The sequence below is a fragment of the Acinonyx jubatus genome, chromosome C1 (assembly GCF_027475565.1).
Source record: "Acinonyx jubatus isolate Ajub_Pintada_27869175 chromosome C1, VMU_Ajub_asm_v1.0, whole genome shotgun sequence".
NCBI classification, from domain to species: Eukaryota; Metazoa; Chordata; class Mammalia; order Carnivora; family Felidae; genus Acinonyx; species Acinonyx jubatus.
Genome location: NC_069381.1, coordinates 34,938,625 through 34,959,283, shown reverse-complemented (window position 1 = coordinate 34,959,283; position 20,659 = coordinate 34,938,625). Strand labels below are relative to the sequence as shown.

The following is a 20,659-nucleotide window of genomic DNA, read 5'->3' as shown; positions in this document are numbered from 1 at the left end:
TCACAGAAATAATATCTCATCACTTTTGCCACATTTTGTTGGTTAGAAGCAAATTGCTAGCCAGCCAGCTGTTCTCAGTGGGAGGGGATACAGAAATTGTGTGATTACCAAGAGGCAATTAACATTCTTAGTGGCTGCCTACCACAGTTGGGTACACTAATATGTCTAGGGCCTAAGCTGTGATAATTGAGTTTCTCTTTCATCCAGTCTGTTGCCATACTGGAGGCCCAAGCTGGTTTATATAACAGCAGCAGGTTCTAAAAGAGTAAGAGAAGATACACCTGGTTGGCTCAGTTGGTTGAGGATCTGACTCTTGACTTCGGCTCAGGTCATGATCCCAGGATCGTGGGATTAAACACCCCATCGGGCTCTACACTCAGCACGGAACCCGCTTCGGATTCTCTCTCTTCCTCTGCCCCCTTTCCCCCATTCATGTGCTCTCTCTATCTCCTTCTAAAAGAGGAGGAGAGAGTAGAAGAAGCTACACACAAGGTCTCCTGAAGCTAAGCGTGGAATTCAGACTGTGTCATTCCATTGCACTCTGTTAAAGCTAGTTGCTAGGCTAGCTTAGATATTAAAGGATGGAGAACTAGATCTTACCTCTTTTTTTCTCCTGTGAGCACTTTTTTTCCTTCACTTTTTTTAATTGTGAAATACATATAAAATTTACCATCTTTTTTTAAGTGTACAGTCTGGTGGTATTTTTAAAGAGTTTATTTATTTTTAAGTAATCTCTACCCCCAATGTGGGGCTCAAACTCATGATTCTGAGATCAAGAGTTGCAAGCTCTACAAACAGCCATCCAGGCGACCCTACGGTTTAATGGTATTAAATACATGTGTAATGTTGTGCAACCATCACCACCATCTGTGTAACTTTTTTCATCTTGTGAAACTGAAACTCTATACCCATTAAACAATAACTCCCCATTCCCCTCCCCTCCCCCCACAATCCCTGGAAACCACCATTATACTTTCTTTTTTTTTTTAATGTTTATGTATTTTTGAGAGAGAGAGTGAGTGTGAGTAGGGGTGGAGGCAGAGAGAGACACGCAGAATCTGAAGCAGGCTCCAGGCTCTGAGCTGTCATGACCTGAGCCGAAGTGAGATGCTTAACCGACTGAGCCACCCAGGTGCCCATCTTTTTATTTTTAATGTTTATTTTTTACTTTTAAGAGAGCACTAGCAGGAGAGGGACAGGGGGCGGGGGTGGACAGAGGGTCTGCAGCAGGCTCCACGCTGACATTAGCAGAGAGTCCATTGCAGAGCTCAAACTTGTGAATGGTGAGATCATGACCTGAGCCGAAGTCAAACATTCAACCGACTGAGCCACCCAGGTGCCCCATATCCTTTCTGTCTCTATGATTTTAACTACTTTAAGTACCATATGTAAGTGGAATCACTTACAGTATTTGTCCTTTTGTCACAGGTTTATTTCATAAAGTATAATGCCCTCAAGGTTCCTCCGTGTTTAGCATGAGGATTTCCTTCATTTTTAAGGCTGAATAATATTCTCTTGTATGTGTATATTACATTTTGCTTATCTATTACTCCATCAGTGGAAATTTGGGTTGTTTTCACATTTTTGCTATTGTGAATAATGCTGTTACGAACAAGGGTATGCACACTATCTCTGTGAGACCCTACTTTCAGTTCTTTTGGGTGGTCTACCCAGAAGTGGAATTGCTGAATCGTGTGGTAATTCTATTTTTTTAATTTTTTGAGGAACCGCCAAACAATTTTCCATGGTGGCTATACCATTGTACATTCTAGACCTTACCTCTTGAAGAAGTACAACAAATTTGTAACCCTTTTAACTCTACCATATACGTTTTTAGTTTTTATTTGCTAATATTTTATTTAAGATCCTTGTATTTATATAACGAATGTGCCTGTAATTTTTCTGTCTCATAATGTCTTTGTCTGGTCTTGGTATCAGGATCATGCTAGCCTCATAAAATGAGTTGGAATTCCCTACTATAAATGTAATGCCTATCACAAGGAAGGTGCACAAGTTTATTTATTAGTTGAATGAATGAATGGATAAGTAAATGACAATAGAGGAGACAGAAGTGTCAGATAAATAAAAATCAACTAGAAAAAAAATATGACTAGTTGACAGAATTTTTTTAATGGTAATTCATAGTTTCTTTCTTAATCTGCTTGCTTAATCTTATTTTTGTAGCCTTCTTAGGATGGACATTTTGATGTTATCTTCTCTGCTCCCAAAGTAGAATTTACTTTGTTAAAGCAGAACATAAACAAGTTCCTATAATTTGTAGTGTATTCTGAGGCCCTGGTTACTATGGTAGCTTCAAGGAAGCAAATATAAGGAGGGGCCCCTGAGAGTGAAGAATGTGAGTAAAGAGCAACATAGCTGAAACATGGACTTGAAAATCACTGCTCCCAAGACATTCAATAATTTGAGGTTTTGTAGGCTGAAGGACTTGGATAGAGTAAGCACTCCAAATATATCCAAAAATAACATTTCTGTGTTTCTTTTTAAAATATTGGCTCATAATCAGACTGCTGCAAACCTTTATATTCTCGAGTTTCCATGTAATGGATGAACTGATATATGTCATATCTGCTGTGTGGCATTTGAAATTCTCTGCAAAATTTGCTTCAATTGAAATTCCCTGTAAAACTTACCCTCAAAATTGACACTATTTGCCCTTCCTTCTTTGGAGTTCACTAATCTTGGTCATTGAGAAAAATAACATATAACTTTTTTTTTTTTAGTTTATTTATTTATTTAAGTAATCTCTACACCCAACATGGGGCTCAAACTTACAACCCTGAGATCAAGAGTTACATGCCCTTCCAACTGAGCCAGCCAGGCACCCCAACGTAAGATTTTTTTTTTTTAATTTTTTTTAACATTTATTTTTTGAGAGACTGAGAGGGACAGTGTGAGCCGGGGAGGGGCAGAGAGAGAGAGGGAGACACAGAATCTGAAGCAGGCTCCAGGCTCCGAGCTGTTAGCACAGAGCCTGATGCGGGGCTTGAACCCACAAACTCTGAGATCATGACCTGAGCCGAAGTTGGGCGCTTAACCAACTGAGCCACCCAAGCACCCCCCAGCATATGATTTTTTTATGATAGTTTCTCCCTATTTAGATTCAGACACTGCATGTGATAAGATGACCAGAAACCATCTCAAGGAATGAATGCTTTCAAGCACCTGAGCTAAAACACATTATACACTTGTAATACATTTGGTTCTAGGTATATAGGCAACTGCAGCCAGCAGTGAATCACGTTCAGTTATTTGGTAGCTGTTGTCTGTCAGTAGGAGACAGACAAGTTCACCTTTAGAAATACTATTTTTCGGGGCACCTGGGTGCCTCAGTCAGTTAAGCATCCAACTTTGGCTCAGGTCATGATCTCGCAGTTTGTGAGTTTGAGCCCCATGTCGGGTTCTGTGCTGACAGCTCAGAACCTGGAGTCTGCTTTGGATTCTGTGTCTCCTTCTCTCTCTGCCCCTCCCTCACTTGTGCTCCGTCTCTCTCCATCAAAAATAAATAAAATTTTTTTTTAAATTTAAAAAAAAAGGAAAAACTTTTTCTAGAGCTCAACTTTTTTCTTCTTTCAAGAAGGTATTAAATCATTGCTTTATTATTGTGAGGATCAAATGAGAGCATGCATTTTGTTTAATTTTTTTAACAAAACATTTTATTTAATGTTTGATTTAATAGCACTATTATAAGAACTTTACAAATCTTAACTGATATAGTGCTCATAACAAGCCTGTGAGGTAGGCACTATTATGATACCCATTTTGCAGATGAAGCTGAAGAATAGAGAAGTTTAGTATCTTGTTTAGGACATACAGCTAGTAAGTGGGATTCATACCCAGGTAGTCAGGCCTCAGAGGCTCTCTTCTTAATCATTATGCTATGCTGCCTCTATGTGAAAATGCTTTTGTAAGCTATAGGTACTCCTCAGCTTCTCAGATGTTAGTAGGAGATTTTATTAAGTGCCTAACACTGTACTAGATGTTAAAGGAGATATAAAGGAATCATAAGCTTGCCTTTGAAGAATTTATAATCTGGTTGGCCGAAAGAAATCTAACACAGAAAACAGCAATAATATGACAGCCTGTAAAATCACTGTCTACCAAAGAACCCTCCACATCTAGTAAAAATGCACCTTATTTTCTTTGAATGCTGTCTCATACAGAATAAAATCTAATGCATAATAGACATACAGTTAATGTTGATTGAATATACATGTCTGTAAATAATATTTTTCTCATTTCCACAGTGCACAGACCTAGGGTATTCTTTGCAGAGAAAGAATTCCTTGTTATACTTTCTGTGCCATGTAGTGAGTTTATGGTTTATCTACATAGTCCGCTTTTTATTATTAATTTTTATTTATTTTTGACAAAGAAAAATTACGTGTATTTAAAGTGTACAGTGGTGTTTTGATATATGTAGACATGATTGTGAAATGATTACCACAGTCAGACTAACATATCTTTACTCCTTAACTCTGTTTTTGAGATAATTTCGCATTTACAGAATGATTACAAGACTAGTACAGAGAACTTATATATCCTTTACCCAAATTCCCCAAATGTTAACATTTGTTCTATCATTTTCTCCCTCTAATGATATATATTCAGTGTATGATATGTATACACAATGTAGTACATACACTATTACTGTTTTTCTGAGCTGTTTGAGAATAAGGTGCAGACATGATTCCCTTTGCTTTTAAATCAGTGTGTATCCTGCCCCCCACCTCTCTAACATTGCTACAGTACTTTAATCTATAGACCTTATTCAAACTTCACTAGTTAACCTAATAATACCCTTTAGAACAATACAAAAATATTTTGACTACCCATGTTTTAAACACTGTGATAAACACTGTGATATAACACAGTATTTAAAACATATATATATAACAATCCTGTATTTAGTTCCAAGAGAATTGTGAGCAGGTGCCCTGTCCCCCTGACTTAGTCATGCAGGCAGGGGCAAATGGCTTTGTTTGATTTTCTTTCTTTTGTATGATTCAGTGGAGCAGCGTGACTTCATTGGAGTGGACAGCACAGGAAAGAGGCTGCTCTTCATGGCTAATGAAGCAGACTTGGATGAAGAGCTGGTCATTAAGGGATCCATCCTGCAAAAGTAAGCCCTAGGGTTTTTCTTTCTGGCAATTCTCCTTGTCTTAAAACAAAATAAAACCACCCAGTGGATGGGAAAGAGGGAATGAAAACGAGATTATACTGTGTGAAATTGACAAAAGTATGTGACTATTTTCCCATGAGACAGGATGAAGGCTTTTCTTCCCCACATAAGCTTAGCTTTTCCCTGTGTTTTTTTCTTGCCAAGGTAGAGTCAAATCCTGCACAGCAGCTGTGGGGAGAACAGAGAACAGGACTGTCTTTCTAACAGTGTTATAGACCTTCTTTTTCTTTTTTTTAATTGTGGTAAACACACATTTTAACCACTTTTAAGCATACGGTTTAGTAATGTTAAACATACTCACATTGTTATGAAACAGATCTCTAAAACTTTTTCATCTTGCAAATCTGAAGTTCCACATCCATTAAACAACAGCTCTTCTCTTTTTCCTGTCCCCCAGCTCCAGGTAATCACCATTTGACTTTCTGTTCCTATGAACTTGACTACTTTAGATACCTCAGATAAGTGGAATTATATAGTACTTGTGTTTTGTCAACTGGCTTATTTCACTTAGTATAATATCCCCAGGGTTCCTTCATGTTGTAAGCATGTGTCAGAATTTCCTTCTTTTTTAAGGCTATATAATATTCCATTGTGTGTATATGCCACATTTTTAAAATGTATTAATTTGTCCATGGGCATTTGGTTTGCTTCCACCTCTTGACTATTGTGAATAATGCTGCAGTGAACATGTGTGCACATATCCCTTTGCATCCTGCTTTGAATTCTTCTGGATATACACCCAGAAGTGGGATTGCTAGATTATATGACAGTTCTAGTTTTAATTTTTAGAGTAACCTCCATACTATTTTCCATAGTGGCTGTACCATTTTACAATTGCACAAAGGTTCCAATTTCTCTACATCCTCACCAACACTTGTTATTTTCTGTTTTTTGATAGTAGCCATCCTAATGGCTACAAATAAGCAAACCAGGCACATTTTCTTTAAATAGCATTTATTGAGTGCTTACCCAGCATGGACTTCTTCATCAGAAGCCACCATACTCAGAGCTTTACTGCCTCATACCAGTACATAGGAATGTTTAAAAACTGTTTGGAGCCTGGGTTGGACTTGTCTGTAGTTTTGCCATAGCCTGCTTGTCCCAGGTTGTAATTCTCTGTTATTCTTGACTAAACCCATTTTTGCTGTTAAAAAACAAAACAAAACAAACAAAAACATGTTTGGACCCTGGACAAAATGATTGTGAGAAGAGTAAATTGGGAAAGAAAAATGTCATTGATTTTGCTATCCAGGACAACAGAGGTAGGAAACATATTTCAAGCTATATATTTGAATGAAAATGAAATTAAATTCTAGCTTCAGCTAGCCCAGTTAACCCAATGTATTAGAGTTCTATATTAGAGCCTTTGTTGTCTTATCTATAAAAATGTGTTTAATAATAATAGGGCTGCTATGGGGAATAAAACTGGCAGAAATTTCAACAGCGACAAAGTAGGATAATTAAATATAATAAAGTTTAAAAATTGAAGGTCAAGGAAAGAAACAAGATTCTGATGAAGAATAGAAAGGAATAAAGGTGGGTGCCAACTCCACCCTATCACTCCTCCCCAGAAGCCATACTGATGTATTAATGAAATCCTGCAAATTCCCACTAAAAGCTCCAAAGCTGGAAAGAACCAAACCAAACACATTTTATCTTCTTTTTTAAGTACTTTTATCTTCTTCTGACCGAGAAGTAGCAGGAACAACTACTTGCAAGTAAATGATGAAGCAGGGAAAATGAACAATGAGGCTGACTCTTTAACAGAAATGAAAGATCAAGCATAAAAATGAATAAGTGAAGTAATATGAAGCTGGAGACTATCCCTCTTTAGGAATGGAATATAATCCTTAATTATGTGGACTGAAAGAAGAATCTTTAACAGAATCTCAGGAAAGAAAAATGTGTTTTTTTAAAGATTATTTTTACTTATTTTGAGAGAGATATAGAGAACAAGGAGAGGAGGGGCAGAGAAAGAGAGCAGGAGACAGAATCCCAAGCAGACTCTGCACTACCAGTACAGAGCACAACATGGGGCTCAGACTCACGAACCATGAGATCGTGACCTGTGTCGAAATCAAGAGTTGGACACTTTATCAACTGAACCACCCAGGCCCCCCAAGAAGAATGTTTTAACAAAGATTCTGTAGTACCTTAGCTCTGTTCCCTCTGCTCCTTCTATCCCTCTGGCTCCCATCATTCCCTGAAGCCATAGAAAAGTACACAGAATATAAAATAACCAGCACTACTGGGTATTTACCCAAAGAAACCAAAAATAGTAATTTGAAAAGATATGTGCATTTGTATGTTTATTACAGCATTATTTACAGTAGCCAAGATATGGAAGCAACCTGTCTCCATCAATACATTGATGGATGAATGAATAAAGAAGATGTGGTAATATATACAATGAAATATTACTCAGCCATAACAAAGAATGAGATCGTGCCATTTGCAACATGAGGATGGACCTAGAAGGTATTATGCTAAGTGAAATAAGTCAGAGAATGGTAAATAACCATATATATGATTTCACTTATTTTTTTTTTTTAATCAGAAATAGGGGCACCTGGCTGGCTCAGTTGGTGGAGCATGCAACTCTTGATCCGGAGGTTGTGAGTTTGAGCCCCATATTTAGTATAGAGATTACTTCAAAATAAAATATTTTGGGGGTGCCTGGGCGGCTCAGTCAGTTAAGTGTCCAACTTCAGCTCAGGTCATGATCTCATGGTTCATGAGTTCAAGCCCCACATCGGGCTCTCTGCTGTCAGCTCAGAGCCCGCTTCACATCCTCTGTCCCCCCTCTCTGCCCCTCCCCAACTCGCATGTGCTCTCTTTCTCTCTCTCTCTCTCTCTCTCTCTCTCTCTCAAAAATAAACATTAAAAAAATTCTTTAATAAAATCTTTTTTTTTAATATGAAAATTAAAATAAAAGCAGAAACAGGCCCATAAATAGAACAAACTGGTGGTTGCCACAGGGGAGGGAAGTAGGGGGTGAGTACAAAGAGGTGAAGGAGAGTAGGAGGTACTGGTTTCTAATTATGGGATGAATAAGTCACAGGAGTGAAAGGTTCGACATAGAGAATATAGCCAATGGTATTATAGTGTTGTATGGTGACAGATGGTAGCTACACTTGAGGTGAGCATTAACAGTATAGAGTTGTCAAATCACTGTATTGTACATATGAAACTAATGTAATGTTGTGTATCAACTATACTTCAGTAAAAAGAAAAAAAAAGAAAGGAAAAAAATAACCGCCACTCACGTGGTAGTTGGTCTCAGGTACAGGAGGATGAAAGATAAGAACTCACCCATATCATACCAAGACAAATAAATCAAGCATGAACAAGACCAAAAGAACTGGTATGTCAACTGGGCAAACATACAGCAAACAAAATAAAAGCAAGAAAAATGTTCTAAAAGAGACAAAAAAAGTACCCTGACAACATAACTCATTGCATAGAATTTCTTACAACTGTAAAACAATTCATCAAAATGTGAATTTAATAAATAAAAGTTCAGTGATGAGATGGTAAAACAAAATGAGATAAAAGAGGATATTTTAGAACTAAGAAAATAAATTGAAGACAAAATAGCAAAGGACAGAACAGATACCATTGAAAATCAAATTATTGACATAAAAGAAAGGTTTGAGGTATTCAGTAATTTCAACAAAAATGATTAAAAATTATAGAGAATCTGATAGAAATAAAAGATAAAGATGACAATAAACTAATGTCTCTGAAATACAGAACTAAACATGGACCAAAAGATGTATTCAAAGATATAAGGACTTCTTGGTAAAGTAATTTTATTTGAGGATTTTAACATAAAATTAGAAGGGCTGATGACTTCTGAAGCCCCACTAAAACAGCAATACAGGGATTTTAGAGAGATGTAAATTCAGAAGACTAAAGAAGATGGAAAAGGAAAGAGCAACGTCAACAAGAAGCAGGAAAGCAGGACAATTTAACATACCTGAGAAAGCTGAGCTGCAAACTGATTTACCCTATGAAACTCTTTAAAGAGTCAAGATTCAACAGCACCAAATAGATCTACAAGTAAAGCTACAGGATTACTTGAAAATGTGTCCAAATTGTAGATCGATCCTCAGATTACCTCCTCCAAACCTCACAACCCTAGTAAGAGACTGGAAATTTATTCCCAGAAGAGGGTAAAATAGAAGATCTCTGGATTGGAGCACTAGGCATAAATGAGGATGGAGATATGTTGCAAAAAAAATGAGTAGGAAGTGTATGTCCTGAGGTCTTCAACTTCTGTCTCCCACTTAGCTTCTAAATACTAACAGCCAGGCTTGCACCTGTCAAGCAAGGGCATTAGAAGATTCTTCTCTATGGTAGCAGACTTTCCAAGAGGAGCCCTAAAAGATGCAGACATCAGGGAATTCCCGACAGAAAACCCACTTCTTGGATCATCCTACATTGAATTTCAAAGTTGACAAAGCCCACCACGTGTTCAGTGCTCACAATGAGATTTTTGTGTGTGTGCCACTCTTAAATTTAGACAAAAAGAAACAGGGATTATGATCTAGAGGCCAGAACAAATAAACAGGGGAAAAAGCACAATAAGTTAGCAGAAAAAAAGACCAACAGAAATCTTCAGAAATGGGGAGCCTTGGTGGCTCAGTCAGCTGAGCGTCTGACTCTTGATTTCTGCTCAGGTCATGATCCCAAGGTTGTGGGCATGGAGCCTACGTGGGATTCTCTCTCTCCCATTGTTCCTCTCCCCCACTGGTACTGCTCTCTTGCGTGGGCGCTCTCTCTCTCTCTCTCTCTCTCTCTGTCTCTCTCTCTCTCTCTTTCATAAATATATAGAGAGATGGATAGAGAGAGAAAGAGAGAGAGGATGCCTGGCTCAGTAGGTTAAGTGTCTGACTCTTGATTTCAGCTCATGTCATGATCTTGCAGTTCATGAGTTTGAGTCCTGCATCGGGCTCTGGGCTAACAGTACAGAGTCTGCTTGGGATTCTCCCTCTCTCTCTCTCTCTCTCTCTCTCTCTCTCTCTGCCCTTTCCCTGCTTGCACGCTCTCTTTCAAAATAAATAAATAAACTTTAAAAAATTAAAATAAATAAATTTTTTAGAGAGAAGAAAACTTCAAAAAAGATAACATTACTCAGAAAGATTTATTAATGTTTGACCATCCGAGTACCACTATTCTGGGAGCTAGGAATACAGCAGTGAACAAAACACACCAAAATCCTTGCCCTCACTGAGAGATAAGAATACTGTATTCATGCCCCCAAAAGCAGAATTCTGTATTAAAAAGTGAGCATTTAGTGGCACAAAAATAGAAACATAGATCAATGGAACAAAATAGCCCAGAAATAAGAACATGGTTTATATGGTCAATTAATCTATGACAGAGGAGGCAAGAATATACAATGGGCAAAAGACCGTCTCTTCAAAAACTGGTGCTAAGAAAACTGGACAGCTGCATACAAAAGAATGAAACTGGACCACGTGCTAACACCATACACAAAAATAAACTCAAAATGGATTAAAGACCTAAATGTGAAACCTGAAACCATAAAATTTCTAGAAGAGAACACAGGTAGTAATTTCTCTGACATTGGCCATAGCACCATTTTTCTATATCTGTCTTCTAAGGCAAGGGAAACAAAAGCAACAATAAACTATTGGGACTACATTAAAATAAAAAACGTTTGCACAACGAAGGAAACTATCAACAAAACAAAAAGGCAACCCACTGAATTGGAGAAGGTATTTGCAAACAATATCACATAAGAGGTTGATATCCAAAATATATAAAGAACTTATATGACTCAATACCCAAAAAAAAAAAAAATCTGATTTGGGGTGCCTGGGTGGCTCAGTCAGTTAAGCCTCCAATTTCACCTGAGGTCATGATCTCATGATTCATGTGTTCGAGCCCCAGATCGGGCTCTGTGCTGATAGCTTATAGACTAGAGCCTGCTTCAGATTCTGTGTCTCCCTCTCTGTCCCTCCCCCACTCGTGCGCGCGCTCTCTCTCTCTCTCTCTCTGAAAAATAAAATAACACATTTATTTACATAGATAGATAGATAGAGGAAGAGGACCCGAATAGACATTTTTCCAAGGAAGACATACAGATAGCCAACAGACACATGAAAAGATGTTCAGCATCACCAGTGATCAGGAAAATACAAATCAAAACCACAGTGAGATACCACTTCATATCTGTGAGAATGGCTAAAATAAAAAAAAGACAAGAAACAAGTGTTGGTGAGGATGTGGAGAAAAAGGAACCCTCATCCATTATTGGTGGGGATGTAAATTGGTGTAGCCATTGTGGAAAACAGTACAGAAGTTCCTCAAAAAATTAAAAATATCATATGATCCAATAATTCCACTATTGAGTATTTATCCAAAGAAAATGAAAACACTAATTTGAAAAGATATATATACTCCTGTGTTTACTGCATCATTGTTTATAGTAGCCAAAATATAGAAGAAACTTAGGTGTCCATCAAGAGATCAATGGATAAAGAAATTCTGTACACACACACACACACACACACACACACACACACACACCATGGAATATTACACAGCTATAAAAAAGGCGAGATGTTGCCATTTGTGACATGAATGGACCTAGAGGGTATTATGCTAAGTGAAATAAGTCAGACTGAGAAAGACAAATACCATATGATTTCACTCACGTGTGGAATCAAAAAAACAACAAATGAATAAGCAAACAAAAAGCAGAATCAGACCTATAAATACAGAGAACAAACTGATGGTTGCCAGAGAGAAGAAAAGTGAGGGAATGGGCAAAATGGATGAAAGGGAGTGGGAGATACAGGCTTCCAGTTAATGGACTGAATAAGTCACAGGAATAATGGGCATGGCTTGGGGAATATAATCAATGATATTGTAATAGTGTTCTATTGTGACAGATGGTAGCCACACGCTTGTGATGAGAATAGCATATCATATAGAGATGTTGAATCACTATATTGTGCACATGAAACTAACATAACATTGTGGTCACCTATATTCAATATGATTTTTTCAAGGGGAACATTTAGAAGCACGTGGGTGGCTCAGTCGGTTAAGTGTCCAACTCTTGATTTCAGCTCAGGTTATGATCTCATATTTGTGAGTTCGAGCCCCACATCAGGCTCTGCGCTGACAGTGTGGAGCCTGCTTGGGATTTTCTCTCTCTGCCCTGCCCTCCCCCCAAAATAAATAAACTTAAAAAAAAAAAAAAAGAATAAAGGGAGCATTTAGAGAACAAGATGAAAAACTCAATTTTGAAAAATGTTTCACAAAGTAGAATAAAACAACATATTGATGAAAAATAAAGAAATGCTAAGTAAATTAAAGGAGCAACCAAGAACATTTGAATATTTGGAGTTCCAGAAAGAGAAAACAGAAAATGAAGGGGAAAGATTTTATCAATGAAGTAATGTAAAAAACATTTCTCAGAATGAAAGGGGCTGGGTTTCTAGACTAAAAGGAAACAGTGCCCAGCAAAATGCATGAAAAGAAACATACCAAGATTGTCATTATGAAATGCTATAACACTGACATCACAGAAAAGATCCAGCAAGCTCCCAGATAGGAGGGGGGATGTCACATGTAAAGGAATTAAAACAGCTTTGAACTTTTAACAGCAGCACTAGAAACTAAAACAGAGGACGGCTTTCAAAATCCTTAAATCTGTATGTAGTCAAACTATCAATCAGGTGTGAGAGTAGAATAAGAATTTTACAGACATTTGCTTTCCATGTATCTGTTTTCAGAAAGCTGCTAGAGAATATATAACACCAAAACCCTGGCATAAACTAAGAAAAGAGAAAGACATAGGATATAGGAAAAAGAATCCCTAGGATGATGATAAAGGGAGATTCCAGGATAACATCTGAGCCCCCAGTGTAAATGGCAACCAGACCAGATTAGAATAGGTCAGAAAGCTTTGGGAATAATTTCTTCAAGATGATCATATTTCTTCTGATGAAAATGGCAGAAGAGTTGATGTGTCTCAACATTTTGAGATGATTTTGAGTACTTGGTGATTAGGTTGGGGTTGAATTATTGATAAATATCTGGAAAACCAAGAAATGAGAGACAATAATGCCAAGGCAAGCAAAAATATGCAAGAAAAACATTAATCATTAGTTACTGAATGTCTCAGCTGTAACTAATGTTTATATTTGCATAGTAATGTAATCACTAACTTGATCTAACCAAAATTATGATATAATTACTTTGGAATGATGAGAGGGAGGGTTAGCGTGTTGGAGACGAGGGAAGACGAGAGATAAACTTCCTTTTTAATAGTTAATAGCTAATACCTAAAGCTGCAGTGGTAATAACTTAAACTTTGATTACTGAACTAACCAAAATTGTAAAATTATATTGGGAAGGTAAAAGGTACAGAAGTATGGCTGTATGTTGGTAGGGGCAGAGCTGGTGATGAAAGAAACCTAAATCCTCATCTTCCATACTGGGAAGTCAACAGATGATGTCTGAAATGGGAAATGGGACACCTGGGTGGCTCAGTTAGTTAAGCTTCTGACTTGGGCTCAGGTTAGGAACTCACAGTTCATGAGTTCAAGCCCCGTGTCAGGCTCTGTGCGGACAGCTCAGAGCCTGGAGCCTGCTGCAGATTCTTTGTCTCCCTCTCTCTGTGTTCCTCCTCCACTCACAGTCTGTCTGTCTGTCTGTCTCTCTCTCTCTCAAAAATAAAGATTAAAGGGGCGCCTGGGTGGCTCAGTCGGTTAAGCGTCCGACTTCGGCTCAGGTCATGATCTCACGGTCCATGAGTTCAAGCCCCACGTCAGGCTCTGTGCTGACGGCTCAGAGCCTGGAGCCTGTTTCAGATTCTGTGTCTCCCTCTCTCTCTGACCCTCCCCCGTTCATGCTCTGTCTCTCTCTGTCTCAAAAATAAATAAACGTTTAAAAAAAATTTTTTTTAAATAGTAAAGATTAAAAAAATGTTTTTAAGAAATCTCAATATTAAAATTTATTAGAAACACAGATATAAATACTAAATGGATCCACTAAAAGAATTGAAAGTGGGTGCTTCTGGGGAATAGAAAATGGGGTAGGAGAAGGAATAGAGGACTGAAATTTTTCCTTGTAAGCCTTGAGAAACTGCTTACCTCTTTATGTTCATACATAATTTCAATTTTTTAATTAAAAACAAGATAAAATATAATAAAATTTCTTGAATCAAGTAAAAATTTACAAATCTTAATCTGCAAATTTAGGGTGCCTGTGTGGCTCAGTCAGTTAAGTATCTGACTCTTGATTTTGGCTCAGGTCATGATCTCATGGTTTCGTAAGTTTGAGCCCCACATTAGGCTCTGCATTGACTGCATGGAGTCTACTTGGGATTCTCCCTCTCTCTCTCTGCCCCTCTCCCTGCTTGTGCTATGTCTCTCTCAAAAAAAAAAAAAAAAAAGAATCTGCAAATTTTAAGAGTGTAGTGTGTTCTAAGAAAATTTGGCCAGATGTATCCTAGTAAACCTGTTAAACTTTAGGGATAAAGAAAAAATTCTTCAAGCATCAAAGACAAAAAGCTTATCACTTACATGAGAGAAAAATTAAGCTTACTTCCAAGTTCATCACAACATTAAATACCAGAGGAACCATATGTGCAGAGTTCTCAGGGAAAGAAAGTGGAACTTGAGAATATTGTAAACAATAAAGATATCTTTTATATTTAAAAGCAATAGGAAGACATTCTCAAACATGAAAGGACTTATAGATATGGCACCTATGGGCCCTTCTTGGAGGATAAAAAAAGTTCTTGACAACTAGCTGCCATGTTATAAGGACATTCAGGCAGGCTATGGAGAAGTCCATGTCATGAGGAACTAAGGTCTGCCAGCAACCACGTTAGTGAGCTTGGAAGAGATACTCTGAGACTTGTCAACAGCCATGTCGAAAGCAGATTCTCCTCCAGTCAGCCTTGAGATGACTGCAGCTCTTGGCCAGCAGTTTGACTGCAACCTCATGAGAGAACCTGAGTCAGAACCACTAACCCACTCCTGGATTCCAAAAACTGTGAGATAATAGTTTGTTTTTTTAAGCCTCTGAGCTTGAAGTAATTTGTTATATAACATAGATGACCAATAAAATTCTAAATCTCTAGGCTTTGTTTTTAAGAAATAATGAAGTTGAAAGACATCTCAAAGGGGGGAAATGTGCTTATATGGCACAGTTCCTTTCCTTTCAGCCTCAGTTTGCTCCCCACATATCCTGGAAGTAGGGAAAGTCATGTGGCTATGTATATGGTATGTATCCTGTCTTAGCTGAATGCCTTTGCTAAGATCTTGGACAAATCATCAGCTCAATCCAAAACATCAAGGAAATGGACAGTCATCCTATGGTCTTACTAAACTTCAAGGGTTTTTGTTGTTTAAACATTGGCAACAAATAGCCTCATAATTTTTCTTTTTTGTGCTTCCAGGGAGAGAGGCCTAGGTTAGAATGGATTCTTAAGAAAAGGAACCACCTCTTGACCCACAGTGTTCATTGTTACAGTGCCATATGATAGACATACAGGTAAAATGCCTAGGTCCCCCTTCAAGGAAGGACTTGCTGCTCATCTATAGGAAGTGTAATTAGCAGACAGCCTCTAATCATCACAGACTTCAGGATCTACCTCATCTGTAAAGAGCCACATTGAGGTCATACCCTTGCTGGGGCAGCAAGAGTAAATGAGGGATGGATATAAAGGCCTGGTCACTCTGACAGGAAGTACTTCACAACTCCCTGCTGTGTTGGCTGAGGCTTTGTACAACCTGCATCTTGGTTCAGTTTTTCCTCTGCCCAGTCTTGCTTCCTCCTCTTCCCTTCATGGGTATTGATCCCTAATAAGCATCTTGCACCCCAAATACTGTCTCATCTCACTTCTTAAGAATTCAGCCTTGAACACAGAATAATCGTTTTCCCCATGGTTTGCTACTGCCTGATAAAGCAAACTTTCTCACCCTCAGGGTGATCCTTTTTGCAGTTGTAGAATTAAACTGCCTGGATGATTAAATGGTTTTCTTTCTCAGGAAGCAAGCCCTATGCATTGACGTGTGCATGTATAAAAACTATGATGCAGGGTACCTGGGTGGCTCAGTCAGTTAAGTGTCTGACTTCTGCTCAGGTCATGATCTCGTGGCTTGTGGGTTCAAGCCCTGCATCGGGCTCTGCACTGGTGGTGTGGAGCCTACTTGGGATTCTCTCTCTCTCCCTCTCTCAGTGCCTTCCTGACTTGTGCACGTGTGTGTGCTCGCTTTCTAAATAAACAAACAAACAAACAAACTTTTAAAAGAAAATAAAAACTATGTTGAATGTTAACTAATAACATGTATGCCTCTTAAAACTCCTGACTGAGCATGTACCAAAAAATATATGCCCATTCAATCAGAGTTTTTCCAGCTTCACTGCTGTAAGCATTGATTTCTTGTCTACCCTTTTGATAAGACCAATAGTTCTTAACTGTGGGGAGTATTTTTTAAATGCTGATGGCTGAGCCCCACTGCTAGTGATTCTTCTTTAATTGGTCTGGCATAGAACGGGCATTTTTAAAAAGCTTGTTGTTTGATTGAAATGTAATGCTGAAAACCTATTCCTGTTCTGCTTACTAGTTTGTGGCCTAATAGTATTGCTCTTTTCTCTATAAATATTTGATAAAGAGATAATCATTTGGTCTGTCAGAGTCTAAAGGAATTTTCCAGCACCCCAGGAGTAAGTGGAAGCATAATGAAAGTAGACCAAACACTAGAAATTGCTGCTTGGAGCTCTGATTCTCATTTTTCAGGGGCTGCAGGCCATGTCCATATCACAAGGAGAGGGCCCCAGCTAGTGTAGGCAGCATCTGTCTAACATTGTAGACATAAAAAAAACAAACAAAACAAAACAAAAAAAGCATTGTAGACCTGTTTACAGAGGCAAATATACCCTAGAGTATTCAAATGGCAGCCCGCTAGATTTGTGGTGTTGCAGTCAGACCCATTGATATGGCTGGCATTTTGACCCTCTGGGCCAAGTGATTCTGGAGAATTAAATGACATATTAGGGGCACCAGGCTGGCTCAGTCAGTAGAGCATGCAACTCTTGATCTTGAGATTGTTGGTTCAAGCTCGATGTTAGGGTATAGAGATTACTTAAAAATAAAATCTTAAATAAATAGCACATCAGTTAAAAAGTACTTCGTCGGGGCGCCTGGGTGGCTCAGTCGGTTAAGCGTCCGACTTCGGCTCAGGTCATGATCTCACAGTTCGTGAGTTCGAGCCCCGCTCTCTCTGCCCTTTCCCTGCTCATGCTGTGTCTCTCTCTGTCTCAAAAATAAATAAATAAACATTAAAAAAAATAAAATAAAATAATTAAAAAAAAAAAAAGTACTTCGTCAACTATTTGTCTCCTTCTCATAAAGACCCTTGTAATTACATTGGACCCACCAGGATAATATAGGATAACCTACCCATCTCAAGAACCTTAATTGCACCTGCAGAGTCCCTTTTGCCATGTAAGGTAATACTTTCACAGGTTCCAAAGTGGACATCTTTGAGGGCCCATTATCCTATCACAGTCTTCTTAGTTTTTTAACATGGTTTTCAAGAGCTATATAATTATCTGTCATATGAATATATACCATCATTTATCTAACCATATCCAGTGTTGGGCATTGAGGTTGTTTCTAATTACTTGGCTCTTGATTTTTTTATTTTATTTATTTTTTAGTGTTTATTTTTGAGACAGAGAGACAGAGAATGAGTGGGGGAGGGGCAGAGAGAGAAGGAGACACAGAATCTGTAGCAGGTTCCAGGCTCTGAGGTGTCAGCACAGAGTCTGACATGGGGCTTGAACTCACAAACTGTGAGATCATGATCTGAGCCGAAGTCGGATGCTTAACCGACTGAGCCACCCAGGCACTCCACTTGATTTTTTTTTTTTTTAAGTTCATTTCATTGAGGCATCATTTAATATGCAGTAAAATTTACTCTTTGTAGTATACAGTTTTGTGTATTTGAGAAAAATAGGTGCAAATACCTTATGTGTCTGTGATTCCTGGGATGATATCCTCTTATGCTAGCTCACATTCAACCTGTAGAAATTTGTTGAGAATTTAGCTAAATCCTTCTTACCCACTTACATGGCAGCCCTATAACTTTTATGCTGTACTATAGGTGAGCTGACATTGATGTTTCCTCTCTCCTTGGAGGCTTTTGTCTTTCCTTAGAGTTCTGGCTGCTTAGAGTTCTGCCTGTGATGAGTTCAAGAAAAGTTACAATTTCGTGGATTATTCAATTTTTTCTTGTTAGGATGAGAGCAACTCTCTTTCCAGCTCTATAAATCTTAGATGGAAGATGGAAGTCCTAGCATTGGATTTTTCCTTTTAAAAATTTATTTTTTTTTATTTTTATTGAATAAATTTGACATGTAACATATAAGCTAAGGTGTGATTTTTCTTTTTTAAGATATAACAGCTTTGGCCTGCCTAGGTGACTCAGTTGGTTACGCATCCAACTTTAGCTCAGGCCATGATCTCACGGTTCATGAGTTCAAGCCCTGCACCAGGCTCTCTGCTGTCAGCACAGAGCCTGCTTCAGATCCTGTCTCCCTCTCTTTCTGCCCCTCCCCCACTCTCAAAAATAAACATTAAAAAAAATACATAAATAAAAAATAAAATACAACAGTTTTTTTGAGCTATAAATATGCAACATACAATTCACCCATTTAAAGTGAATAATTCAGTGGTTTTTAATATAGTCACAGAGTTGTACAACCATCACCACAATCAATTTTTACAGCATTTTTACTACCCCAGTAGGAAACCCAATACCCATTAAGTGATTCCCTATTTTTCTCTAATCCTCCCCTCCCACCCTAGACAACCAAAACTAATCTACTTTATATCTCTATGTATTTGCCTGTTCTGGACATTTCACATAAATATAATCATATCTTATGTGGCCTTTTACGGCTGGCTTCTTACACTTAGCATAGTGTTTCCAGGGTTTACTTGTCTTGTAGCTTATGTCAGTACTTCATTCCTTTTTATTATTGACCAGTATTCTGTTGTATGGATATATATCACATTTTAGATATCCATTATTTATCAATTGATATTGGCACTTGATTTTAAATCATCTGTTTTTTCCCACCAAAGAATTATTTTCATTTCATTATTCAGCATTTTGAAGGATTCCCCCCCCAAAAAAAACATAAAACCTACTTGTTTCCTCAAACAACTATTATGCATATTAGAGAGGTATGACCAACACTATAAAAAAGAAAAAAGTAGGCACCCACCATTCACTTGTTGGATTGACTTAGAAAAAACTGTATAGGCTCTTAGGCTTTTTAAAAATTACAGTTCTCGGGGCACCTGGGTGATTCAGTTGAGCATCCAACTTTGGCTCAGGTCATGATCTCACAGTTCATGAGTTCAAGCCCCACATTGGAAATGCTGCTGTCAGCACAAAGCCCACTTTGGATCCTCTGTCCCCCTCTCTCTGCCCCTCCCCAGCTCGCTCTCTCTGTCTCTCTCAAAAATAAACATATTTTTAAAAAATTATAGTTCTCAGAAGTGAGAAAATTTGTTACCAAATTTGAATAGATGGTTGATTTAGGAGGTGGTGATAAGTCAGTGGCATCATTTAATTTCACATTGTCTTACAGTGTTGTTGCTTAAGTTTGGGGCTGCAGGCAAGCTCTAATTTATCAAGAGAGGTATTCATAAATTAAAATCGGATTTATTTTCTTGATACACTCTGACAAGGATATTGAGTTCTAGATATATCTGATGTCAGAGGACTTGTGGAGTCAACTGCCATTTTGTATCAAAAGAACATTCCCTGTCTTCTTGTGGTTAATCTGAGTACTATCAAAATAAAGCTCTTCCCCAAGTATGAAGTCAAGAAGTCTAAGGGAGGCTAGAGTTCTCTCCTTTCACTGTTGGTCATGGCCATCAGAGAGAGCCTGCTTTTCTTTCCTAGGACATCGGGAAAGAAGATGGTGGTAGTGGTGGTGGTGATAATGATGATAATAGCTGCTGTCATTTTTCAGATTTTATGTCAGGCATTGTGTTAAAGGCTTTATGTAATCTTTACAATAACCCCATGAAGTGGACGTTATTATATGCCATTTTACAGATGAGGAAATTGAATGAAGATTTAGTTAGAAATAAGAAATTCCAGGGGCTCCTGGGTGGTTCAGTCAGTTAAGTGTCTGACTCTTGGTTCCGCCTCAGGTCATGATCTCACAGTTCATAGGTTCCAGCCCCACATTGGGCTCTGCACTGATAGCACAGAGTCTCCTTAGGATCCCTCTCTCTCCCTCTCTCTGCAACTCCCCTGCTTGCTTGTTCCCTCTCTCTCTCTCTCTCTCTCTCTCTCTCTCTCTCTCTCTCTCTCTCTAAATATAAGAAATAAACATTTTAAAAAAGAAAGAAATCCCAATAAATATTTCTTAATTGAATGAATG

General features: G+C 38.1%; 1 protein-coding gene across 3 annotated transcripts in view; it reads left to right on the top strand.

Moving 5' to 3' along the window:
• Window positions 1-20,659, top strand: part of EIF2B3 (eukaryotic translation initiation factor 2B subunit gamma) — a 120,781-nt gene that overhangs the window by 43,966 nt on the left and 56,156 nt on the right. For all 3 annotated transcript variants that reach the window (XM_027059370.2, XM_015066844.3, XM_015066845.3), the window contains exon 5: window positions 5,029-5,140. In XM_027059370.2, the coding sequence (XP_026915171.1) occupies window positions 5,029-5,140 (112 nt within the window). The remainder of the gene's footprint in view (window positions 1-5,028; window positions 5,141-20,659) is intronic.